The sequence below is a fragment of the Ahaetulla prasina genome, chromosome 3, assembly GCF_028640845.1.
Source record: "Ahaetulla prasina isolate Xishuangbanna chromosome 3, ASM2864084v1, whole genome shotgun sequence".
Lineage (NCBI taxonomy): Eukaryota > Metazoa > Chordata > Lepidosauria > Squamata > Colubridae > Ahaetulla > Ahaetulla prasina.
In genome coordinates this window covers 201087983-201105435 of record NC_080541.1, presented here as the reverse complement: position 1 = coordinate 201105435, position 17453 = coordinate 201087983, and the positions used below count along the sequence as shown (strand labels likewise).

General features: G+C 37.4%; 1 protein-coding gene across 1 annotated transcript in view; it reads left to right on the top strand.

Moving 5' to 3' along the window:
- Positions 1 to 17453, top strand: part of STK4 (serine/threonine kinase 4) — a 68760-nt gene that overhangs the window by 2868 nt on the left and 48439 nt on the right. The window contains exons 2-9 of the mRNA XM_058176380.1: positions 2190 to 2270; positions 5967 to 6095; positions 10084 to 10198; positions 10507 to 10671; positions 11905 to 12072; positions 13858 to 13995; positions 14451 to 14579; positions 16653 to 16839. Of these exons, the coding sequence (XP_058032363.1) occupies positions 2190 to 2270; positions 5967 to 6095; positions 10084 to 10198; positions 10507 to 10671; positions 11905 to 12072; positions 13858 to 13995; positions 14451 to 14579; positions 16653 to 16839 (1112 nt within the window). The remainder of the gene's footprint in view (positions 1 to 2189; positions 2271 to 5966; positions 6096 to 10083; positions 10199 to 10506; positions 10672 to 11904; positions 12073 to 13857; positions 13996 to 14450; positions 14580 to 16652; positions 16840 to 17453) is intronic.

Here is a 17453-nt window from a genome sequence, read left to right as displayed (position 1 = left end):
CTTTGTAGCATTTCTCTATTTTGATAAATATTTCATATTAGTCTATACCTGTACACATTGAATTGTATTAGCCATGTAACAGAGTGAGCTCCCGTTACTTGTCCCAGTTTCTGCCAACCTAGCAGTTTCGAAAGCTCGTAAAAATGCAAGTAGAAAAACTAGGGACCACCTTTGGTGGGAAGGTAACAGCGTTCCGTGCGCCTTTGGCGTTGAGTCATGCCGGCCACATGACCACGGAGATGTCTTCGGACAGCGCTGGCTCTTCGGCTTTGAAACGGAGATGAGCACCACCCCCTAGAGCTGGCAACGACTAGCACGTATGTGTGACGGGAACCTTTACCTTACATACAATATGCTTGTTGATTATGAAATTTTGTAATCATTTTTTTTCCAGCAACTTTATTCAGTTTCTATAGCTGCCTATCTCAATCAATGATTTTACAGGCACAAGTGACTTTAAAATTGGGTTAATGTTTTTCTGCTAAAATGTCTAATCTCTAAAATGTGAGTTGACTGGTGATATTTCATTTGAGGCAATTACTCAGTGAAGTAATACCCAAAGAATGTATATGAGGGGTCCTAAAATTATGGATGGTGACTGCTCAGAGTCATGTTTGTGAAAAATGGGCAGCTGCACAGGTAACCCTCACTGACTGCCTAGTGCAGTGTCCGTTCAAAGTTACAACCGTGCTGTCTTTCAGTAATATGATCGCCATTAGAGTTAATAGGTATCTTGTGCCTGAGCTGCTGTTTTTCTCCCCACTCCCTTGCAGAGCAGAGAAATTGAAGAGGAAAACATTATAAGAGAATAAGGAGGCACACAGTGGAAAATATACAACAAAAGCAAAATGTGTTTACTCTTCAATCTCTCCCCTTTGTAAGGTGTGGAAATGGATCAGACCCAGGAGAAATTGATTGTCCCCCTTCTCCTGCAGAGTGGAAAGATTGGAGAGAAAGGAATAATTACAAGAGAGTAAATAGGTACACAACAGAGAATACTGTTGGATATTTTCATTGTGTGGTCCCAGCTGCTGATGCTAGTACATTGCCCCTTCGTGTGCCTGCTTACCCTCTTATAATCTTTCTCTACAATGAGTCTAAATAAAAACATTAATTCCCTTGTTAATTATCCCGGCTTTAGGGTATATATTCCAAAGGGTAGGGAAGTAATTAGGAGGCAAACAAAACTGAAGGGTGTGAAACTGATTAGTGTTGTCAATTTTGATCCAGAAAGCACCAGTTATTGTTATTTCTCAGTTAGCACTGGTCCCAATTGTGGTGCTAAACAAAGTCTATCTGTATAAATTTACCAAATAAATAAAATTACAAAGTTTAAAAACTCCTAATATATGTAGTTGTTATATATGTTACGATAACATTTAGAAATGAATTAACTGGTTGTTTATAGTATATGAGCACGGTTAATACATTTGAATTCACACTATGATATATGAAAATAGTCAGTTATGGTTTGTTTAAAAATGCATAGTTGGAACAGTTTGTGGGCTAACAGTTACCCAAATTATAACATGGGAAGGATAACGTATTAGCTATTTTCTGTTGTAAACCAGATTATATTCTGTAATCTTAAAGCTTTATCATTAAGACTTGTTTTCATGTTTCATCATTTCCTGGGTAGAATCTTAGTAATATTTCCTCTTTGAAAATCATTATCTGTTTTGCATATGCTGCTGATTTCTTTTATATTTTTGGATTTAGAAAATGAATACCTAGTTTTCATGAAACTGTAGAAAACATTTCATTACCAATAAGTGCATTTTGGGTGAAAAATATTTTATGAATTGGAATACACTGTAGTACAAGAGATATTCTTCTTCTTCTTGTGCCATATCTGTCATAGGATGTTGGTGATCCTATTTTTATCAACAGCTGCACGAAAAACTGTTGCTGAGTTTTGTCCAAACCAGTCCCTTAGATTTTGAAGCCATGATGTTCTTCCTGGACCCTGGAGGATTAAGTGAAGTAGTTGATGCAAATGTTAGGCTGCCTTAAAACTTTGGGAATCTCTGTTCAGTTTGTCCTTTAAACATGCAGTGTTGTATATGTATGGATTATACTCAGTATTAGTGGAAGAATTTGTTAATAAGCTATATTTACTGCTGGAATTAAGTTGATATTGAAAGTGTATCCATCAAAATCTGATAACATATCTAATTATTTGATTCCAGGCAGCTAAGAAAATTAGATGAAGATAGTTTGACAAAACAGCCTGAAGAAGTGTTTGATGTGTTGGAAAAACTTGGAGAAGGGTAAGTAAACCACATAAATATCCTTACCACACTGTTTATAATGCTATCAAAAATAATAGCAGTACATATAGGATTGATATAATTTCCTGATATGTATGTACAGTCAAACAAAACTATTTGAAACAGCAAGTCATTTTGAAGATTGTAAATAAACCAAATTACTTATTCCAGGTCAGAACATTGTTTTATAGATTACAGTAGAAAAAATTAGCTATAGAGTAATTTGTACTTCAGGAGATGGGAAATGTGAAGATGTTTTGTTTTAGCATCAAATGTTCTATATATCTTGCACCATATATCTAGCGGGAATGCCACAGTTTGTTTGAATTACAGTTTCTAGATACTTTTCAGGGGTAGCCCCATCTAAAGTGGAATGTACAGGCAAGAGAGGTTGTAATGAGGAGAGGTTAAATTGCCCACTGAGGAAGGATCATATAGCTTCATGAACTGTAATTATGCATATGTAATTTTTCCCTACACAGGCAAACTCAGTGATAGGTGAGGTTCAGGAAGCATCCCCAAACTGAACCTGCTTTTTCTGGGAATGTTTCTTTCAATCCTAGAGTCCATCTTTTTCCTATGAATGGTACATTTCTTTTAATCTGAATTTAATTTCAGGTTGTTCTCTTTCATCTTGTCCACTATCAAGATTAGAAGGGATTCAAGGATACTGATTGCTTCCTTGAAATTAATTGGTAGGGGGCAGTTGAATTTGATGTCATCAGTAAATACATGGCACTCTAACCCTAAAACCCAAAATTCTCCCAATAATTTCCTATAGATGTTGTATATCATGGGAGATAAGATTGAAGCTTATGGAACACCATAGATAAGTGATTCAGATATTGAAGGGTAATTCCTCCAGTACCACCTTTAGGCAGGACCCAAACCATTGCAAGAGAAGCTGGGCTGGATCATTTTAATTAGCCCTCTAAGCTTGTAAAGCAGAGGGGTCAAACTCAATTTCATTGAGGGCCTCATCAGGGTTGTGTTTGACCTCAGGGGGACGTGGTTGGGAGGCGTGGCCAGCTCAACATCACACACTGCACTGCCCTGACAATCTACACAACCTCCAAGTCTTGCTGCGCTCATGCCATGTATTGTGTACATGTACAACGACTTGCACACCTTCCTCCATCCAGTAGCAGCCACCCTGCCTTATCTGTACTACATTTCCCAGGCACCTGCCTTCCCCTCACTCCATCTCCCATTTGGCAGCAGCTGTCTGCTGGCCTGCTTGTAATCTGCCTGGGATTACAAACAATTTGCAATTTCCTGCTGGCTTCCACACTGGCTTTAGTTGTTGGAAGCCAGCAGGTAGTTTCAAGGAGGGGTTTGTTTAACTACTCCCAATCCTTGCTTAAGAATGACAATGGGGACTACAGTGATTGCCTTTGCTAAGAGATTTGGACATATGATGTCATGCTTTACAACTGCATTGCTTAGTGACAAAAATTCTGCTACTAGTGGCCATCGTAACTCAAGACTGCTTGTATACATGCAGAATTCTGTAAAGATTCCATCACTTTTATTCTGAAGACTATTTTTCTAAATAGGCCAGGAATCCATCAAGATTCCTGTCATCAAGTCCAGGCGTTCTCCTGGATGATCGGCTGTCCTTGGAGGATCACTTGACAACCGTCGCCAGGGGAGCATTTTATCAGGTTCACCTGATTTGCCAGTTGCGCCCCTTCCTTGACCGGGACGCCTTACACACGGTCACTCACGCCCTCGTCATTTCCTGCCTGGACTATTGCAATGCTCTCTACATGGGGCTCCCCTTGAAGAGCACCCGGAGGCTCCAGTTAGTCCAGAAGGCGGCCGCGCGGGTGATAGAGGGAGCACTGCGTTGTTCCCATATAACACTTATCCTGCGCGGTCTACACTGGCTACCGGTAGCCTTCCGGGTGCAATTCAAGGTTTTGGTTACCATCTTTAAAGCGCTCCATGGCTTAGGACCGGGATACCTTCGAGACCGCCTTCTGCCGCCAATTGCCTCCCAACGACCCGTGCGCTCCCACAGAGTGGGCCTCCTCAGGGTGCTGTCGACCAAACAATGTAGGTTGGTGACCCCCGGGGGAGGGCCTTCTCTGTGGCAGCACCAGCCCTGTGGAACGAGCTTCCTCCGGGATTACGACAACTCCCCGACCTCCGGACCTTCAGACGTGAACTGAAGACTTTATTATTTCAGCGCGCTGGACTAGCCTAAGAATAAAATGTTTTACTTAAATTTTAATGAGGTTTTTAACCGTTTTTTACCGTTTTTAGTGATTTGGCTTTGATAATATTTAGTTTTAATTGGGTTTTTAATGCTTATTTATTATATTGTCTTTTAATATGCCTGTGAACCGCCCTGAGTCTTACGGGAGATGGTGCGGTATAAAAGTATGATTAATAAATAAATAATAAAGATTTTTCCACCATGACCAGAGGGGGGAAAAAACCTAAAAGAGTAGTGTTAGCGAGGTCTATGAAATGGTTTTGTCATTTCTATGCAGAGTGTTAGTTACTATCTTCATTTTTGCAATGTGTGACCTAAAGATGATTCCGCTGGTATTCCTGTAATGTCAGATATTTTATATTTCCAAAGTGGTTGAAAGTGCACAGATAAAATATTTTAGTTCCTGTTTTCCAAAATAAAGTAAACCTTTTTACATGAATCAAGTTGTTAGTAGCATTTAAGATGGATTCTTAAAATTTTATTGTTTTTTGTTTGCTTCTCCCTCTCTCCCCCCTCCCCAATTTTCTGATGTTTTGTTTGTTTAGCCTATTTTAGGTTCTGCAAGTTTCCTGCCTCAAGGCAGTAGGAAACTGCGGTGGTTAGTGGGGATCCGAAGGGGGGCTGCTATGTCTGCAGGTTGTCCATTTCTAGCAATTGAGGAAGTCGTGCTGTGTGCAAAGCTTCACTTTCTCGGTCTGAATTAGAAGAATGAGAGAACACTGTAAATATTTAGAAATTTTTGTCTTATATCCAGCAGTGCCATGCGTGACTTACATCGCACTCTTTCCAAAAGCAAGATTAATCACGCAAAAAGATTAATCACTCCACAGTTCATTTCTAGTAGTGAAACAAGTCGATTAATCTTTAGCACATTTAAAGTTAAGTAATGTCAGTGGTACATAGCTTGTATCTCACTAAATAAAAATATTGATTAGTGATGAATATTTATGCTAGTCTAGTTTTTAGCTTCAAAAAACTAAAAAATCAGCTTCTGAGAACAAAAGTTATGTTTCTCCTCCAATTATATTTTCTCCACATTAGGAGTATTAAAACAGCTTATTCTAGTAACGTTTCTTATATACAGTAGTACTTAAAGGTTGGAGAATCCTTTTCAGTTTTCAATATTTCTGCATATATGAGCTATGATATATTCGGTTCCCCTACATAAGTCCTAAAATTAAATAAAAAGAACCCAATTAAATGAGTCAGAACATTGATTTTCATTGATTTGTTGAGGAAAGAATCCCTTGATTTATCGAGCATAATCCAAACTTACATATTTGTGTGTAGCAAAAATATTTCAACCTTTAAATTTATCAGTTTATTTGAAGGGAAAAATTAGAATGAAGTGTTTCAATCAATGAGATGATAATAAGGTATGAATGTGGCTACGGGGTACAACTAGTGGTACAGCATAATGAACAAGCTTCTTTTATTCCCTTTTCTGAATTTCAAGTCTGGGTTTCTTGTTATAGATCCTATGGCAGCGTATTCAAAGCTATCCATAAAGAAACCGGCCAAGTTGTTGCAATTAAGCAAGTTCCTGTTGAATCTGATTTGCAGGAGATTATTAAGGAGATATCAATAATGCAACAATGTGATAGGTAAGTATCAGCACTCAGTATTTTCATTCACTTGTGGAAAATCTCTTATTTCTCATTCTCCTAAATGACTCTCTTAAAAAAATTATGTGGGAGGTTATGTCACTTCTTTCACTAGTTTGATGTGTGGGAAAGACATGGTTTCTGGATTATGCATGTTAGGTGAAATAATGGTCAAATTTGTCATTTCCCACCTTACGTTTCTATGGAGATAGACTGAAGAAATAGAATTCTTGCAGTGCTTTGTGCTTCAAAATGGCAGAAAGCAATGGAGACCGTTCTTTTACCTAAGGAAAGCTTTTACTGTATTTTACTTTTACTATATTGTTAGTATAGTAACCAGCAAACTTCAGATACTTTAGAAGTGTTATCATATGGGGATGTAACTCATAACTTTTCTCAGAGCTAAACACAGTCAGTTCTTATAGTGTCTTCTGATCAAACTTCCCTTATTTTCTTTTTCTGCCTCTGATTTTGATTCTGATTTTTCTTAAAATGTAGGGCCAAGGACTACATACAGTACTTAAAAGGAATACAACCTATAGTGGAGCTGTTGCTTCCTATGATTTATAAACTAGATAGCTATTGATTTAGCTTAAAATTGCATTTGTCTTTTGGAAGCTATGTCATTCTGTTGGATATTAGTTATCTGGTGATGTACTATTCCACTATACCTCATGTGTGCTGTTACCAAGGGGACCAATATCTGTACCTTTGATTTATTTCATAATTTAAGAACTTTGCATTCCTCTTAAAGTTTGTTCTGTTATTTTCATCTTATTTCTCTAGGTAGTGGTTTTGTTCTCATTAAATACAAAGTTAAGATATGTCATTTCACAACCTAGTAGTGAAATTATTAGATAAGTTTACTTTGGCAAGATTTGTTTTGGACAAACCATAGTGCTGTTTTAAGATCAAATTTTGTAATCTTCTGTAGAATGTTTCAGGTTAAAAATTTCAGGTGAAATAGTCTGAAGCCATGGCCTCTAACCTTTTGAGCACCAGGGACCGCTACTGTGGAGAAAGTTTTTTCCGTGGACTGGAGGGGGTTGGTTTAGAGTGCTGCCTGCAAACCGCGGATGGGGCTTTGCTTGTTTTCATGGCCCGGTTGCTGCCATGCCGCAGACTGGTGCCGGTCCAAGGACCGGGGGCTGGGGACCCCTGGTCTGAAGTATTCAGAATTCCATTTTGCCTTTCTTAGTTGGACAGAATTTGGCTCCCCCCCCCCCATTCTCTAAGATTTCTCAGAGACTAAATCAAAGTAGGAATTATATAGTTTTGCTTTTTCTTCATTAACAGTTAGTATGTTATCATTTTCATCAAATAGCCATTAAATGTTTTTAAGCTTTCTTTTTACCCATACCTGAAGAAGCCCTTTTCGTCATTCCAAAAGTGCTTTTTCAAGAGACAACTGGACTTTCTTTGTATTTTCTTGAAGCTTCTTCAGTTCTTGAAGATGTTTCGCTTCTCCACCATTCAGTCAGAAGTGAAGAAGCGAAATGTCTTCAAGGAAAAACAAGGTGTTGAAAAACACATTTAGGACAACCATCACCCTGGATAACTGAGATTCTCCATAGACATTCTTCTTGGCATCCTTTACTGACTGACTCATTTTGACCTTGATCTTTCCTGATACCACCTACAATTGTGGCTACCTGTATGTGCTATTACTCTGCATCCTTAATCCTAATTCTATATGTTCCTTGTTTAATTTTTGCTAAACCTTTTGGGCTGCCACATTAAGTGCTTCTGCTATTTTCCTTTATCTTCTGCTGGAATTAGTCATTATTGTACTTTTAGTATTTTATTTCTTAAGACCCTCCCATCCATTTTGAGCACCTTTCAGGGATCCACATTTCATTGTTCTTCATTTATTAAATCTGAAGTTCAAGATAATACTCAGTTATATTCATCTTTAGTTTCTCTTAATATCAGAAACTATACTATCATGTAACTTTCCTCAAAGTTTCCATTACTTTCATTTCATCCACCAAATATTTTGTATTAGTTAAGTTCAAGGCCTGGTTAGCATATTCTCTCCTTCTATCTCTTCCCTCTGAAGGAGAAAGTTGTCATGAATTTCCTGGAATATCCAAGCATAATAGTGGACACCAGCAGGGCCTGTTTATTTTAGTAAGAGATGTTTTCAACAGCAGAACCTAGATCACTACTCTGGATATCAGGGCAGATGTGGATATTTTTTAATAAAGAGTTAAATGTGTCATCCTTTTCTATTGCTTCTATTCTTTCTGAACAGCTTTTAGTTATTGTATTCACATACATTTGTATTTGTATTCTAAATACAAATGTTTTATTAATTTGGCCATATTGATCTATGTAGTCTGGCCTCATTAGGTTGTTTTGAACTTTGTAAATAAGAGAGCTCTGTTAATTTCCCACAATCCTCTTGAACTACAGTAATTTTTTAAAAATTAAAGTGATTAAATATGATCAATAAAGTGATTAAATGTTGGTTTTCCCCCAGAAATTTTCAGTTTCTTCAAAGAAGGCTAAAATGCAAAAGCTTAACTGTTGTGTTAAAAATATTTTTATTGGAAATGATTTATTGGAATATTAGTAGATACTCAGAAGTCGATATAATCTTTTTAAAAGAAATAAAAATGTGTAAACTTAGAAAAAAAAACCCTATTGGTGCAGAAAGGAGTTTGCATGGTTTAATTATGCATTTGGACTTAAAATGGATTAATAACAAATAAGCATACCAATCTGAAATATGTTAAAACTGTGAAGCTGTCCCACTTGATTGATAATGGATTATTCCATTTGCTGAAGAGATTGAGATCCAATGAAAGAATTGAGGAACAACATTTTTCCTTGCCTTTGCCTAATCTTCTTACAAGAATTCCCCCCATCCCCAAATGCTTTGGAGCAGATTTTCACAAGTGTACAGAGGAAGCAAGAATGTTTGTGTGGGTGGGTGGGGCGGAGTAGGGAGAGGACCCACCTTTCCTACAGCAAGAATATGTAAACCATTCATGAACCATTCATTCATTGCTGTTATTTTGAAACAACTGAAGAATTTCTACAGAACAATACATCAAGGGAACCCTCTGTGTGAGCTGATTGTTTTCACATGTACTGGTGTTTAAAGAAATGTTTTAAATGTTAGTAAGATAATTGATAGAAAACAATGAAAATCGTATTTTGCACAATTTTCTCTGTTAAATATACTATTATAAGAAACTAAAATATTCGTAGAGGAATGTATTTTGAAAAGTTGTGGCTAATATCAATATAATGGTTATAAAAATTCTCAACTTAAATAACGTTTCATACCTGAATTGAATTATTTTATTAGTCTATTCCCTGTTAAATATTGGGTAGCCGTTGGAAGTACTGGACTTCAGAAAAACACAACTCTTCAGATACTCAGCTGTCATTCCTATAGTCATAGCTAAATAACAGCAGAAGTTTCAAAGACTTAACACCATTAATAAATTTTTTATTGCTAATTAAGTCATAGCTACATAATTGCTGCAGAATACAGCAATCCTGCTTTGCCTGGGTATATGTGTATGAGAGAAAGCTAGTCAGATGGGCACTCAAGACATAAATCCTAGATCTTGTTCTCCTGCCCTTTCATGGTACCAGTAATTTTTGACACTGTTTTCCCAGAACAGAATGTGGAAAGTGCTGTCTCATACTTACAGAATGGTCTTGCCAAGGTCTGCAGCTTTTTTATTTTTACCTTGCCAGCTTAATCCTTAGAGCAAGCCAGCTAAATCAAACTCTTCCACTTGCATGAGTTGTCTTGTGCAAAAAAAAAATGCACCCATTTGAAATAGGAGTAGAAATACGTAAGTGAAAACCAGAGAATGGAATTTCATTTTTATGAGTTTATTCTTTTTCTTCAGATTCTAATACTCCCCCAATCCTAGGATTTTAGATTGATTTGTAGCTGCCTTTTTTTTGGGTGGGGGGGCAAAATGTGCACTTGAGTCAATTCAGTAATACGTTCTGTCTTCCTTAGTCCTCATGTAGTCAAATATTATGGCAGCTATTTTAAGAACACGGACCTCTGGATAGTAATGGAATATTGCGGTGCCGGATCTGTGTCTGATATAATTCGACTACGAAATAAAACGGTATGTACTGCTTCAGGATCTGAATAAATGCTTGAGGGGATTTTTTTGGATAAAAAGTTGGATAAAAGTTGATTAACTTTATAAGCGTTAGTCTGGTTTATTGAGTAATAAAAAATGTGAAAGTGCAGAAATTGAACATTCCTTCTATGTTCCACTGGAAATTATTATTACTGGAAATCAATGTCACATTATCCTCTTGTAGCCTTCTCCATCCCTTATCCTAATAGAAGACATGTATTTTAAGTGACAATAACAATGATTAGTCTTAGCAATGACTATTTGCTCATTTAGTAAGTTTCCTTCTACAGTTGATGGAAGATGAAATTTCTACAATAATACAATCAACACTGAAAGGATTGGAATACCTACATTTCATGAGGAAAATACACCGTGACATCAAAGCTGGCAACATATTACTTAATACAGAAGGACATGCTAAACTTGCAGATTTTGGGGTAGCCGGCCAGCTTACTGTAAGTGTAGAAACTACTGATACACCTCTTCCTATATTGTGCAAAGACTTGGTTGTTTAACAAGCCACAGTTGGGAGCATAGTAATATATTAACAATGGTTTACAAATTGTACTGACTGAATGCAAACTTCACAAAATGCCAGTATCCAAATAAACATTCTGGTTCAATATATGTAAACCAAGCTGGAATATATTTTCTGGATCAAATGTTGGTATATAATATGAGATGGTCACCGGAGAACTACTGGCATATATAAATAACCTAATTTTCTAAGATCGTAAGCTTTACATTTTTAGAAATTATCTATTTTTATTTGTATTTTCAATGTATCCCTATTGACTTGGATGTGCACAAAGCGGGAAAAATTGTTTTCAACCCAGAACCATCAGATTCTGGAGGTTTTGCTAACTTGTTCAGGTCAGGCATAATTTAGAAAAATTGAAATTCAGAATGCTTTGCTTGTTTAGGTTTTGAATGAAACAAAATCCAGACAGGTTGAATAGGACAAGGTTGATGTGCATTGCTCCCAACCCAGCATATCCTACCAGCTTGGCTATCTGTAATCTCACCACTTTTTTTCTTTCTCTCCCCTCTGCCACTCTGCTGGATTGGTCCAGCAAAAAGTCATATCACCTTGCCAGAAGCATCATATCCTTTCTCCTGGTCTTTCTGCCTCTCTCTTCTCTTATCCAGTAATGTCCTTGGGTTTTTCTTTGCCTCTCCTTGGAACAAAGTTATATATTCCAGTACAGGCATGAGCATCTTGAGCCAAGCTACTCTGTACAGAGTGTTTTGCCCATCTCTACTATCAAATATGTTGAACATTCTAGGAGATGAGTTATCATTATATTTCTATTCACTTTTTCTTATGTATATGTAACTTAGGGTGACTACCGTAACTTGCTTAATATTCCTTCTTCCTTCTGTTTTCCCCACAACATCAACCCCGTGAGGTGAGTTGGACTGAGAGAAGGACTGGCCCAAAGTCATCCAGCCAGCTTTCTTGTCTAAGAGAGGCTTAGAACTCATAGTTTCCTGATTTCTAGAAGAGCATATTCACCATCACACCAGACTGGTGCAGGGATGTTTAATATAGCTTACAGTATCTGTAATTATAAGGTTACAGTATAGCTCACAGAATATTTGAAAGCATTTGAACAATTGATCAGCAGATGTTTTTACCTGATCCCTTTTAAATAGCTAAAATCCTTAAAATTTGTCTCCCTTCATAGGATACTATGGCAAAAAGAAATACTGTGATAGGAACTCCATTCTGGATGGCACCTGAAGTGATCCAAGAAATTGGATACAATTGTCTGGCAGACATCTGGTCTCTGGGTATCACTGCCATTGAAATGGCTGAAGGAAAACCTCCATATGCTGATATTCATCCAATGAGGGTAAATGCTAGGTATCTGGTCCAAGATAGGGAGATGATTGTAGCTTTAATGCACTAGTAAAGTTGAGCCCTAGTTCTCATTATCTTTGGTTTGATCCTACTTTGCTAGATGTAGTCTCTAAATACCAGCTTAATAAAATTCCACATGCATGATGAGGATACTGTGTGTAGTAAAATAGGTTTACCTAACTTTTTGCAGGCATAAAACAAAAACTAAATTTGATTACTAAATGTATCTGTACCCCATACGCTTAATAACTTCTCTCATCAAATTAAAAAATGTCTACTCTTAGAATAGCTATAGCTATATTCAAAAGTTTTTACTGCCTGCCTGAAGATTCATCCTTCCTTTGTGATCAGCAGTACAGGCAGTCTCGTTGAATGACCATGCATTCACTTATGCATGTATCACTTGTAATTGTGGCGGTTGCTGTGTCCCTATGGTCATGTTGTTGTGATTTGGGTGCTTGACATTCAGCTTGCAATTACAATGCCACAATGTCCATAGTCACGTGATTGCCGTTTGCAATCTTCATTGCCAATTTTGGGCAAGTAAAATCTATGGAGAAGCTGGAAGGAGGTTGCAGATGATGATCATGTGACTAATGCTGGCAACTAGGAGTGCTGCAACAGCTATTGCTAAATCAGTATAGTCATGTGACATTGCATGTTAAGATCATATCACTTAGTAATGGAGTGCAGGTCCCATTTGCCATAATGAAGTGAGGACTACGTGCATAAGTGAAACATCTGTGTGAAACACAAGTCTTCTTAGAGAATAAAATGTTTATCATTTTCAACCCACTTTAAGCAGGAAGTTGGATTCAGTAAAGTTCAAAGTTATTTGAATGCAAATATGTAAAGTAGCCCACGTTGAAATGTATTGTTGTGCTGTTGCTAATTACAGGTAGTCCTTGACTTTCAACCACAGTTGAGCCCAAAATTTATGTTGCTAAGTGAGCCATTTAAATGGATTTTGCCCCATTTTACGACCTTTCTTGAGACATTTCTTAAGTGAATCACTGCAGTTGTTAAGTTAGTAACACTGTTGTTAAGTGACTCTGGCTTCCCCATTGACTTTGCTTGTCAGAAGGTGGTACCAGCACACTGCAACCATCATAAATATGAACCAGTTGCCAAGCTTCTGAATTTTGATCACAAGACCATGGAGATGCCACAACAGTTGTAAGTGTGAAAATTTGTCGTAGGTCACTTTTTTCAGTGCCATTGTCACTTCGAATGGTCACAAAATGAACTGTTGTAAGTCGAGGACTATCTGTATACTGAAACAGGATGAAGACCACTAGAACAGCTTTTCCAGTCTGGGCCATTCAGATAGTTGGGGTGCCATTGCATTTAATACGTTGGGGAAGACTAGAGGAATGTCTAGTTTCAGCCTTATGCTCTGAAGTGGGACATTGCTATCCTTTAATATTTTCTCTGAGGCCAAGAATGACATTATATATGGACCCATTTCACATCTGGGCATGGTTTGGGTTCTTGAGAAAGGTTTGTGTTGTTGTTTTTCCCCGAATATCTACTTCAGGATTAATACTATAATTTTCATCTCTTTCCAACTTCAGTATGGCAGAAAATTGTGCCATCAGTTTTTAATAGTTGTGATTAGAAAAATAGCCACATGAAGTTGTAGTCCCAGTTTTGACCTACAGAAAAATGATAGGGAAGCTTTGGCCCTTTGGGCTCTTGTAAGTGTTTTTCTTGTGCATCTATTTTTTGCTTAGTTGCAACATGAGCAAAGGGCAAAACCCAATATTGTTATTTGCAGGCAATTTTCATGATTCCAACAAATCCACCACCAACATTTCGAAAGCCAGAACTATGGTCAGACGAATTTACAGATTTTGTAAAACAGTGTCTTGTGAAGTGTCCAGAACAAAGAGCCACTGCTACGCAATTGCTTCAGGTCAGTATCTGCTATTTTGGAATGGAAAGAAATATGGAGCTCTTCCCTCCGCATACATGTTTGGAGAGCTTAACAAAGTAGAATTTTCTTCTAAGCTTTTATTGAGGGATGAGAGGAGAATGAGAAGCTTCTTTTTCTTTCTTTTTCTTTTTTTGGTCTTTCAATTTCATTTTACCAAACTTTGAAAAATCATGTCTGAATTTTGTTTGGGAGTTTCCAAAGATGCTAAAGGAGACTGACTAAATCCTGCAGATTGGACCTCTCTGTTCTAGGCCATTAAAGTATTATAGAATAGTGTATCAGTTTTTCATTTTCTGAATAAATTATATAAGTTGGTTTTATATTAAAGTTACTACTAGCATTCTCTTTAGAGTTGTAGTAACGTAATATTGGGTTTGGATTTTTTCCTACTGCCTTTAACTTTTGTGTTAAAAAATTAATTATCTGTTTTTTAGCACCCATTTGTAAAAAATGCCAAAGGAGTTTTCATCTTGCGAGATATGATTAATGAGGCAATGGATATTAAACTAAAAATTCAGCAAGCTCAACAGCGTGACATGTTTCATGATGATGAAGAAAATTCAGTGAGTGCTAAAGCCATAATGTTTTCTGTAGTAGAATTGTAAACTCTTTTTTCCTGTAGTGTTCACTCTATTGCTTAATATTTATTTATTGCTTGTATTTGTGTGCCAATCTGTTCCAATCAGTTCTGAGTAGTATGTAACATAACCTGAAAATTAAAAACAACACATTAATTTGGAATAGAATAGAATAACAGAGTTGGAAGGGACCTTGGAAGTCTTCTAGGGCAACCCCCTGCTCAGGCATTTGTTAATTTCTTAAATGTAGAAATTACTACATTTCTTAAATGTAGAAATTACTTTTAAAAAAAATCACCTCTTTGGAGGTGAAGCATCAACAGACTGTAAGATGAACTTGCTGCAGTTTTTCCCAGTGTTCTGGCCCTCACCTCTCCTTCCTATCCTATGAAGAGGAATAACAGGATCATTCTTTTGTGGATAGCAGGTGATCACTTGACCCTTCCAAGGCTTTTTGTGTATTGGGAGAGATGAGATAGTGGCAGGTTCCATGAAACTCTAGAAAGCCAAGGCTCAGTCCCATAAGGCACCTGAAGAAGGAACACATGAATGCTGCTTTGAGCTCCCGAAGGAAAGATGGGTATAATTTAACAAACAAACTATAGAATTGCACAATTACCATACTCAGGAACACAAGGTTTTTGACACCTGCTTTGAACTGTGAGCAGTCTATCAGTTATATAGAGCTGCGGTGGCACAGTGGTTAGAATGTACTGCAAGCTACTTCTGCTTCCCTTCGAACTGCCTGCAATTTGGCAGTTCGAATCTCATCAGGCTCAAGATTGACTCATCCTTCCATCCTTCTGAGGTCAGTAAAATGAGGGCCCAGATTGTTGGGGGCAACATGCTGACTCTGTAAACCGCATAGAGAAGGTTGTAAAAGCACTGAAGCGGTGTATAAGTCTAAGTGCTATTGCTGTATTACCTACCTCAGAAGTATATCATCTTCTTAAATAAGTTTGCTTTTTTCTTCTGTGTTTATTTTTCTAAATATGTCAGTTGTTTTAGTGAACTTTGTTAATTTCTCTAACAAAGAGGTTGGAAACAACTTCAAAAAGTAGCATTTGCTGCCTCTCAGAAGTTTGCTACTCTTTTTAGTTTTAGCCATCCTAACTTATTGCCTGTGAGTCATTTTGATATATTGAAGCCAGTTCAATTAGAAACATGGTTGGTCTGTTTCAAATGTTTCTCTGCAGTTCATTAGATATAATTTAAATTTCTTAATATCCCTAGTTCCCATGCCTTGCATTCTTGGCGTTTAATGACAGAAATGTGTGCCATCAAGTTAGCATCAGTGACCACATAGATCTATTTCCTCCAAGTTGATTTGTCCCCAGCATGGTCCTTCAGGTCTCCCAATAGTGTACTCACTGCCACTGTAGTTTCATCCATGTTTCTGGAGGTCATCCCCTTGTCTTTCCTTCCAGTAACAAAATAAATCTCATGATGGAATATTTCACTGTCCATTTGTGGCCAAAAGAAGAAAAGTAATTACAGGTAGTCCTCAACTTACAGCAGTTCATTTGGTAACCATTCAAAGTTACAACAGCGTGAAAAAAAGTGACCTACGATCATTTTTCATAGTTGCAATCTTTGTAGCAACTCCCATGATCATGTGATCAAAATTCGGATGATTGGCAATCTGTTCATATCTTTGACCGTTGCTGTGTCCCTGCATCATGTCATCAGCTTTTGGGACCTTCTGACAAGCAAAAGTCAGTAGGGGAAGCCAGATTCACCTAACAGCTGGGTTAGTAATTTATCAGCTGCAGTGATTCACTTAAAAAGTGTGGCAAGAATGGTCGTAAAATGGGGCAAAGCTCGCTTAACAAATGTCTCACTTAACAACAGAGATTTTGGGCTCAATTGTGGTTGTAAATTGAGGACTACCTCTCTGATGCTGTTTGATGAGTTTTAGACGTATGTTTGGAAACAAACCACACATTCTTGCTTCGCTTCTGTTTCAGTGGTAATTGAAGAACCATGATGCCTTGAATAATTCTAGATAACTGGAGTTGCCTTACTTACAGTAGAAGTTTTTCTTCTCTCTCAATGTAGGAAGAAGATGAAATTGATTCTAGGACCATGGTTCGAGCAAGGGGACAAGAGATGGGGACAATTAGAGCTGCTTGTGGAATGAGTGAAGGTGGCAATACCATGATAGAATACAATGACACTCTAGCAACACAATTAGGAACAATGGTCATAAATGCAGAAGATGAGGAAGATGAGGGGACCATGAAAAGTAAGTGCTTTTTAAAAAAATTATTCAGCGAAATCAGGGAAAAGGATGCTTAGGAATTTAATATAGAAAAAAATATTAAAAATATATTTCTAATAAAGGTGATAATTCATGTGAATTTGGTTGTTTCTGCTAGGTAAGAACTTCCTTGTTTTAGAAGGAGTTATATAGCCACTGCTTTCACACTTGGATGCACAAATTCAGTTGGTCTAGAACAGGGGTAGTCAACCTTTTTATACCTACCACCCACTTTTGTATCTCTGTTAGTAAAATTTTCTAACTGCCCACCGGGTCCACAGTAATGCGCCGTGTATTGTCATCTGCGCATGCCTCTTGCGCATCGTGGATTGGGTTGGGAGGGCGGCTCCGGCTACCAGCTCTGTTGTCTGTTACAGCTGGGTGGTGTGGGGGAAGATGCACAAGCTATTCTGGGACGAGGCTCTTTTGTTTGAAGTTGCACTATAGCGCCATTTAGTTTCACTTACGTAACGTGAACTAAACTTATGCGCGGGCAATACAAATAGTATATTTTCAGAAATTTAAATTGTCACGGGGAATTTTATGAAAACCTAATGAAAATGTTTTTAAATAATGCTATGAATTTTTTTTAAAAAAAG